Raw genomic sequence first — 9,719 nt, 5'->3', positions numbered from 1 at the left:
ACGTCCTAGTTTTGCAGCTTTACATCCTCAGAATTATAGCTAATGGATGGCAGCGAGTTACGTTTTTGTATATGGTGATGAATGACGATGCATGATAAACCATAAATTAAACACAAAATCGTGCACTTAGACATATTTTCGTTTGGCAGAACATTGACAAGCTTTGATTTGTTTTCTAATGACATTGACAATTCATATAGATATTAGACTTAGATCTAATTGTGACATCATGTGTGTATGACATCTTTGAAGAATGCTCTGGCTTCAGCCAATCGGAATCGAGTATTCAACAATGCTTTGGCATAATTCAAGGACGTTCATATTCACTTCAGTTGTCTGCCGATGGTTCACTGACGTTTTTTCAAAGGAGGTATTAGTATTTCCTCTAAACAGCCTACAACAATAAGCTACTCATCATGTCAGATGACAGCAAGGTATGGTTCATTTGCCTATTTTGAGTTTAGAGGAGAAATTACTAACAATATAGTAGGTCACTAACACAGCAATAGGTCTCACTGGTTTGATCCATGGCCTGAAATCTGACCACTATTGCCGTTTTGTTTAAAATAGGAGCGAATAAGTTGTTTCATAAAGTCACAACCTAGGACTGATATTGACCTCTTATTTATCCACCAGAGCGTGAAATGGGAGGATCCCCCGGATGACCAAAATAAAGTCGTGGAGAACATGAAGGATGAAACAGAGACACATGAGACCAACAAGAACAGGACAGGAGGCAAGGTAAGAAATATGCTGTCCTTTACACATGCTCTGCCTACTTAGGCACAGATCTAGGATTAGTTTACTATCACTAAATCCTAGCCTTAAAGCATTAGGAGGAGACGCTACACTGACCTTAGATCTGCTATGAGACCTATAATCTGTTGTCATGTAGGCTAAACGTAAGTCCAGTGGCGGTGCCAAGAAGACTTCCGTGGAGGAGGACAGCAGCATTGGTGCAGGTCCGAGATTACTTCATGTTGGGTGCAGGTTGTGTTCAAATTCATCAGCACCGCTCTGAGTAGATAGTATCTATATAGGTGAAAGCAATATAGTGGAGGCCCGCAGAGAGATGTGCTTTTACCTGTCCAGTGCAATCAAATCCCTAAAGGTGAAGGAAATTAGGGATCAAGTTCAGATTCAACTTTAGATTTCTCTTTGCGGTTTCCCAGAGTCTTCTCAGACACCCGGGTGTGGTTTCCGGGAAAGGGGATCTATCATTGAGCAGCTGGAGAAGGAGGCTCAGAGGACTCTAATGCCTTCTCTCAAGATTGGGACATGCTGTGCCCCAATCCTCCTCTCCTTCCTGAGGAGTCTAACTGATGAGCAAGTCCCATGTCTTTTTCCAACCTCACATACAACAACTCTGAATTTATAGTCATAGTGCACCTTCTAACCACAAATGGGATTTCAAACACTACACTTAACCCTAACATCACTGTAACCACACACCTAACTCTTCCTGTAAATCAAGAACAAAATATCTCATGGACTTGCTAATTGCTTAAATAAATACACGTTTATTTTCCCTGACATGGCTATCTAGTGACTCCACTAACTCAACACCAGTGTGCAGGTAAAATATGTTTCCTTCCTTTTCTTTTCTCTAGCCAATGGAGAGTGATTCAGCAGGGCATGAAAAATAATGTAAGTCTCTCCACATAAGGTTCTGGTCAAAAGTTGTGCGCTATATAGGGAATGGTGTCATGGAATTGCTTGATTGACAAAAACATTACTCTGTTTGTTGGCCATAGCTCACATTCGAGCAGCTCTCCATGCTGTGTCTGAAGATTGTTAAAGTCGTGACCCAGACAGCCCTCCGAATTCTCCTACCAGCGCTAGCTCGTATCATGGGGGTGAACCTGAGGAGTGGGGCAACCTCCCCAGAATCCCAGTGCTCTCTGACAGGGTCTGAGGATTCCTTAGGCGGTCTGGATGAGAGAGAGAAAAGGCTGCTGATCAGTGAGATGAACTACTGGACTAAGGAGAGGAGGAGGAATGGCAGTGCAGGATGCCGCCAAAAATCCACTCGCAGAACCTCATCACCATGCTGTTCGCCTAAGAGGTATGTTCACAGCAATATTTCAACATAATAATTGCAAGACCTGATCCATACTTATCATAAATTATTAACTTGGAATTCACACCTTGTAGTTTTAAGTTCTGGTCAGAAATGTTGCCACTGGGGGGGATGGGTCCAGGTGAAAGTCATTTTTAACTGGGTAAGCCATGAAGTCATCTATGAATAAATAGATCAGGTACATGCCTTTCAGAAATAATCATATTCTGATGTCGTACAAACATAAAAATCAGGCAAAAAATCGTGTCAGTTGGCTTTAGGCTTCTAGAACTACGGTGGTATGAGAAGTAATCCATCATTGCTCTAATTTGGTTTTCAGGCTCACTAATGACCCAGATTAGATACAGTTGGTTACATTTGCATGGCTTAAGTGGTGATTGTGTGTTTATCTTCAAGGTCCCAGACCTCATTGCAGAGCTTGCCTGCAACTAGAGAGGCTCCCCTCATGGAGGAGCCTCTGAAGGCTCTTTTTGGGGTAACGGAAGAGAGCCTTCTGATATCCCTGGTTGAGGGTCACTCCAACCCCACCTCCTCCAGCTCCTCCGAGTTGAGCTGTGCTATCGTGGGGGAGGTGGTACACCAGCTTAACTCTGGCCTCTCAGTGGCCATTCAGGCCAGCCCGGGGAGTTGCCCCCCTATGGACAGTCAGGACATAGCAGCAGGCAAGGAGGTCATTCGGGTAGCCTCGGTTCAGATCCTGGCCGAGCTACAGAGCCAAACATCTGAGCCAGAGTGGGTAGGGTTTATCGAGCCCCTCATGGACCCTGTGACCGATGATGTGCTGGAGGCCATTGTCGGCACAATGGACAAAATGGCACAGGACTTCAACATCCTATTGGATCTGGCCAAGAAGATGACAATCTTGGGGTCTAAATTTCTGACCAATCTTCAATGTGACCTAGATGTTGAGTGTCCATCTGGGAAGGAAGGGACCACTCACTTTCTCAAAGAGACTGGATCCTCTACCAGTGTGGTGGCCAGAAAGATTCAGACCCTCTCTAGCCCCGACTTTCAGTCTAAAGCCCTGAAGGCGGTGAGCACCATCCTTACAAGGAAAGTCAGCAGCTCTTCTGGCATGGCTCCTTCCTCTAGGCCTTCTAGTGCTGCTCCTAGCCTTACTGAAGTCCCGCTGAATACCAGCTGCACAGCCCTGACATCTGTAACCTCCACTGCCACAGTGATTGTTAAGGCATTTGTGGGAGGCATGGAGACGATAGCATCATTTGAAGACACATGTGAAGCAGTTGATTGGCCAGTTCCTGTAAATGACCACAAAACAGGGTCTTCACAGAAGATAACCTTCTCTCTAGCCGGTACACTCTATGGCCGTATACGAGCAAAGCTGAGGGACCTTTTAACTCTAGCCGCTCGAGAAGAAGGTGTGGCAAAGGATGCTTCTCTTCGGGAGTCTTCAGACACCCTGGAAAAGGCAACTGTTTCAACTGTTGAGGTCCAGTTACCCAGCACCGAACACAGTAGAGTTCCCAGAGAGAGCCAACCAATACCAGCTCTCTGTCTCTCCAATCTGGATACCAGTACTCAAGAAGTTCTTAGCAGTGTTTTTTCCATCTACAAGTCAGAGTTATCAAAAGTGGAGAGTAAATCCTTGGCCGTTGTCAGTTCATCTGATGAGTCCCTAGAGGCTTGTTGGTTTGTTGATGGTGTCCTATCAAAGCTCGATGACTATACTATTTCCCAGTCACCCTCACCCAATGAAGACTTGAGCGTGAGTACTCAATATTCTCAACTGAGCTCAGAAGAGAGTGTCAGAATCACAGAGTCCTCAACTAGTCTGATTCAGAGCATTAAGAAGCTCTCTAGCAATGACTTTCAGATTCAGGCAGAAGAGGCAGTGAGTAAAGTGCTGATGAGATCCAGTCATTCCTTTATCACACAGATCAGCCATACTGGTCTTCAGAAAAGTCTGCAGGCTGGCTTATCATCTAGCTCACCATCAGAGATCCATGTCCTTTCAGAATCCATGTCCTCCATGTCCTCTGAGAATACAGCCTCTGGATTAGTGGAAACCTTTGTCAAAGGAATGGCGACTATTTTCCAGAAAAATGAGTCCACTGACTCTGTGCTACTGGAAAGAAGTGGGAGAGTTTCACAGTGCTCCCACGGGGGCTCCCAACTGGATTATACTGAATTGAGTGTTAAAATATCAGAGGAGAAGCTTTGGTCAACAGCTAAGAACATCTGCGTCAGTATGAAGAACACACTTAAGGATTTCTTCACAGGGCTGAAGCCATCCGGATCCGAAAGGACAGAAATGGCTTCTTCCAAAGAGACCCTTGGGGAAATCCTGGTTGCTATCCAGAGTGAAATCTCAAACTTCGGGCGAATGAAGGATTCCAGGGAGCTCCTTCAGATCAATGATATGGTAGGAACTATGCTGAAGGAGATTGAGAAAAGTGAGGATGACAGTGAACAAGTCTGCCAAGACATCCCTCGAACCTGTTCATCTTTATCCACTTCTTTAAATGGTCGTAGTTCCTTGTCCAGCTCTTCAAAGGGTCCTAGGTCAGAGTGTGAGTTAGAGATCAACCTCCCTGGCACTCCCATCCCTGACAAAGTGCCTTTTGATCTGACCTGCCCCATCGTCAGGAGCTCCTGCATCGACACCAGGGACAAGATGATGGCACACACAGATGAACCCCTGCATCGTAACAGTCCAATGACTGACAGCAGCCGACCACCGAGTGCTAAAGTCTCTTTTCGATCCTCCACTCCGTCTTTCACCAGCAAGGGAACCTCTTTGGTACCAAAGGGAGAGGGGATTGACATTGAAGAGAAGGAGGTGTGTATCCCCAGCAGCTCTGGCCATCTGAGGGAGCTCTTAATCATCCCGGACATCAGCAGTGCCACTGCATTCCCACTGCAGTACTTGAAGGACTCCAGCAAAGATGATGGCATCTGTTTTGTCACCATACTGGTGATAAGGTTGCTATCGGAGATCAGACCCTCAGCCCTAGATGGACCCTCCCAACAGGCAGCAGATCTGACCGAAACATCTCAGCAACTCATCAGACAAGTCCTGTCTGAGTTCTGTGCTGCATCCAGATTATCCAGGACACAGGCATATTCCCAGAACCTGAACATCCAAAGGGTGTTCAGAGGTGTACATAAAAACCTCATGGAGGAGTTTGGCTCTTATAACACCCTGCAAGCAGCTATTTCCTCCCAGGACCCTGCATTTGACAGAGTCCTGGTAAAGTCCTTGACCCAGCAGCTGGTACAGGGATGCAAGGAGGCGTCAAGACCAGCTTCTGCTGCAACAAACCCATCAGACCAGGCTGAGACGGAGAGGGGGGCTGAGCAGAAAGCAAGAAGGAGCTTCCTTTGCTTTTCAATGACTAAACTCAGGATCAACTTCAAGGTATAGCAGGGAGTTAGCATTTGTTTTTTGTTCCAGTTAGGTGCTGATTTTATTGATGTGGCTATGATAAGACAAATACATGAAATAAATATTTTTTATTCACCACTAAATTGTTGCCTTGGATTCAGAAGTGTTCCATTTATTTATTCTCTGTACCATTTTCTTTACCTTTCTTCTGTTAGCGTTCCAAGAGAGGAAACAAAAAGGACTGCCATTCAGTCCAAGACCAGACTGAGATTCCCTCTACTGATGGACATTGCATAGGTAAGGATGTTTTAGAGCTCTGCTATAGCTTGTAGTTTTGTTTAGGTGTGTGTTAGAAACATAGGAATTCCTACCAAACTCATAGCACTGTTATTTTTCAATGTTACTATACTGCATCTCTCTCTCTCTCTCTCTCTCTCTCTCTCTCTCTCTCTCTCTCTCTCTCTTACCCCATCCATTTCTCTTGTGTTTCTAGCTCCAGTTGGAGAGGTTTCTCCCTCCATATCTCAGCCTGTCAAAAAACGATCCTTGATTGTCAGGGTCTTTTCAGCAATGATGAAGCCATTCAGGCGCTTCACCAAGAAGAACCTGTAACCTGTTACGCTGCATGAAGAACTACTTTTGTAACAGCAAGACTTTTGACAAGAGGAATTTCTGCATGTCTAACCTTTCAAAGTCTATTTGATCAAATAAATGCCAACGATTTTACAAGAATTTCAAGTGTTTTGGAAGATTGATAATACTGAAGCAGATTTTCTCAGAGAAATGCACTAGTTCCCCCTTGGTTACACATTTATTGTTCAGCTTTTGAGTTGGCAGGACATAGGGCGTCAGGTAGCCTTGTGGTTAGAGCATTGGGCCAGTAACTGAAAGGTTGCTAGGTCAGATCCCTGAGCTGGCCATGTAAAAATATGTCGTTCTGTTCCTGAACAAGGTAGTTAACCCACTGTTCCTAAGCTGTCATTTAAGAAAAACACATAGAGGAGAATTAGCTATCTGCAGCTAGATCAACCCTCTGAGATGCTTTCTATATTTTTTTTCTATATTTTTTATTTCACCTTTATTTAACCAGGTAGGCAAGTTGAGAACAAGTTCTCATTTACAATTGCGACCTGGCCAAGATAAAGCAAAGCAGTTCGACACATACAACGACACAGAGTTACACATGGAGTAAAACAAACATACAGTCAATAATACAGTATAAACAAGTCTATATACGATGTGAGCAAATAAGGTGAGATAAGGGAGGTAAAGGCAAAAAAAAGCCATGGTGGCAAAGTAAATACAATATAGCAAGTAAAACACTGGAATGGTAGATTTGCAGTGGAAGAATGTGCAAAGTAGAAGTAAAAAATAATGGGGTGCAAAGGAGCTAAATAAATAAATAAAATAAAATAAATACAGTAGGGAAAGAGGTAGTTGATTGGGCTAAATTATAGGTGGGCTATGTACAGGTGCAGTAATCTGTGAGCTGCTCTGATAGTTGGTGCTTAAAGCTAGTGAGGGAGATAAGTGTTTCCAGTTTCAGAGATTTTTGTAGTTCGTCCCAGTCATTGGCAGCAGAGAACTGGAAGGAGAGGTGGCCAAAGAAATAATTGGTTTTGGGGGTGACCAGAGAGATATACCTGCTGGAGCGCGTGCTACAGGTGGGTGATGCTATGGTGACCAGCGAGCTGAGATAAGGGGGGACTTTACCTAGCAGGGTCTTGTAGATGACATGGAGCCAGTGGGTTTGGCGACGAGTATGAAGCGAGGGCCAGCCAATGAGAGCGTACAGGTCGCAATGATGGGTAGTATATGGGGCTTTGGTGACAAAACGGATTGCACTGTGATAGACTGCATCCAATTTGTTGAGTAGGGTATTGGAGGCTATTTTGTAAATGACATCGCCAAAGTCGAGGATTGGTAGGGTGGTCAGTTTTACAAGGGTATGTTTGGCAGCATGAGTGAAGGATGCTTTGTTGCGAAATAGGAAGCCAATTCTAGATTTAACTTTGGATTGGAGATGTTTGATGTGGGTCTGGAAGGAGAGTTTACAGTCTAACCAGACACCTAGGTATTTGTAGTTGTCCACGTATTCTAAGTCAGAGCCGTCCAGAGTAGTGATGTTGGACAGGCAGGCAGGTGCAGGCAGCGATCGGTTGAAGAGCATGCATTTAGTTTGACTTGTATTTAAGAGCAATTGGAGGCCACGGAAGGAGAGTTGTATGGCATTGAAGCTTGCCTGGAGGGTTGTTAACACAGTGTCCAAAGAAGGGCCAGAGACTCACCAGCAGCAAGAGCGACATCATTGATGTATACAGAGAAGAGAGTCGGTCCAAGAATTGAACCCTGTGGCACCCCCATAGAGACTGCCAGAGGTCCGGACAGCAGACCCTCCGATTTGACACACTGAACTCTATCAGAGAAGTAGTTGGTGAACCAGGCGAGGCAATCATTTGAGAAACCAAGGCTGTCGAGTCTGCCGATGAGGATGTGGTGATTGACAGAGTCTAAAGCCTTGGCCAGATCAATGAATACGGCTGCACAGTAATGTTTCTTATCGATGGCGGTTAAGATATCGTTTAGGACCTTGAGCGTGGCTGAGGTGCACCCATGATCAGCTCTGAAACCAGATTGCATAGCAGAGAAGGTATGGTGAGATTCTATTGTTTTCATACTGTTTTTATTTATTTACTTTTCTGCTCTTTTGCTCACCAGTATCTTTACCTGCACATGACCAGCTGATCATTTATCACTCCAGTGTTAATCTGCTAAATTGTAATTATTCGCCTACCTCCTCATGCCTTTTGCACACAATGTAGATAGACTCTTTTTTTCTACTGTGTTATTGACTTGTTTATTGTTTACTCCATGTGTAACTCTGTGTTGTTGTCTGTTCACACTGCTATGCTTTATCTTGGCCAGGTCGCAGTTGTAAATGAGAATTTAATCTCAACTAGCCTACCTGGTTAAATAAAGGTGAAATAAAATAAAAATAAAAATCTGGCACTTTTTTTCAGAAAACCGATGGCAGCGTCTATCATTGCTCTTCTACCATCTATCCCATGTCTGCACCTCCCTCTTCCATCAAAAACAAATTACCTGGTTAAAGTTAGTTAGGATAGGGGTTAGGGTTAAGGTTAGAGTTAAGTTTAGGAGTTAGGTTAAAGGGTTAAGGTTAGAGTTAGGGGAAGGGTTAGCTATAAGGGTTAGGGGAAGGGTTAGCTAACATGCTAAGTAGTTACAAAGTAGCTAAAAAGTGGTAAGTAGTTGAAAGTTTGCTAATTAGCTAAAGTTGTCTGTGATGAGATTCAAAATCATAACCTTTGGATCGTTAGACATCCGTGTTATACTGTATGCCCACCCCTCCACCCTGACCAACCACCCTACTTTCGTTTTTGCCTTAAATAACCATTTGTCTTATATAACCATACCAAACATAAGATATTATACTAATTTGAGTGTCCCGGAATTACATTTACTATGTTACGTCTAGTCTATGAGATCAGGCTGATCACAGGCATGAACAGAGTAACAGGTCATTGAAGTTATGAGTGTGAGTGTTAGAGAGGGATTTGAGGATTTCACTGTGGGTCAATGCAGAGCTAAGCATGAAGGATTTTTGTGGCATGACATAAAACCAGAAACCACAGCACAGAGGAAACCTCTGAGGGTCATAATGGCTGGTCCCATTAAACCTGGGGGAGGAGGAGTTTCAGCAGACCTCAGAGGACAGGAGCTGTCATGGTGTTAAGGACAGTAGATGAATCACCACACTTTTTTGCTCTTGTTCCCTGTGTGTGTGTGTGTGTGTGTGTGTGTGTGTGTGTGTGTCTTGACAGAGGTAGAACGTGATGAAATACAGAATTGTGCGTTCGTTTGTTGTAGCTTTTTATTATTGTAATAGATCATTTTCATCCCTAGCTTTTTAAGAATGAGGCAAGATGAAGTCAAATTTCTCAAACAAGAAACATGGTTGACTGTTTCCCTTCAGTCGATTTCTCATTCTCTTGTAAAATAGCAATGATGCAAGCGCTCTGATCTAGAAGCCAGTGAAAGCGAGAGGTTTTACAGCTAGTTTGTTCAGCTCAGGAAAGCCCCACGGCAGCACTTTGGAGTGTAGCATTGTGTTTTGGTATCCTCATCTCCTTTGACAGAGTCTCCCGCATAACGACGGAGCAGATAAAGCAGTACTGGGTAGAGCTGGTGGGGCTTTCAGAGTCAGTTTCATCTTTCTGCTCAGGCACAGGGCAGGCGTCATATGAAGTGTTTATCTCAGGAGTGCCTGATTTA

General features: G+C 44.2%; 1 protein-coding gene across 1 annotated transcript; it reads left to right on the top strand.

The window, feature by feature from the left end:
* The first annotated feature begins 318 nt into the window (after positions 1 to 318).
* On the top strand, positions 319 to 6,038 carry LOC118965031 (uncharacterized). Its single transcript, XM_090238057.1, has 9 exons — positions 319 to 434; positions 637 to 741; positions 896 to 962; positions 1,173 to 1,326; positions 1,611 to 1,647; positions 1,755 to 2,065; positions 2,477 to 5,459; positions 5,642 to 5,723; positions 5,920 to 6,038. Exons 1-9 carry the CDS (start codon positions 417 to 419, stop codon positions 6,036 to 6,038), a joined length of 3,876 nt encoding a protein of 1,291 aa, XP_090094183.1. The 5' UTR covers positions 319 to 416.
* Positions 6,039 to 9,719: the final 3,681 nt, after the last annotated feature.

The sequence above is a fragment of the Oncorhynchus mykiss genome, chromosome 6, assembly GCF_057628025.1.
Source record: "Oncorhynchus mykiss isolate SJ-2025 chromosome 6, ASM5762802v1, whole genome shotgun sequence".
Classification (NCBI taxonomy): Eukaryota; Metazoa; Chordata; class Actinopteri; order Salmoniformes; family Salmonidae; genus Oncorhynchus; species Oncorhynchus mykiss.
Note: the sequence above shows the minus strand (reverse complement) of the source record. Positions and strands in the feature narration are given on the sequence as shown.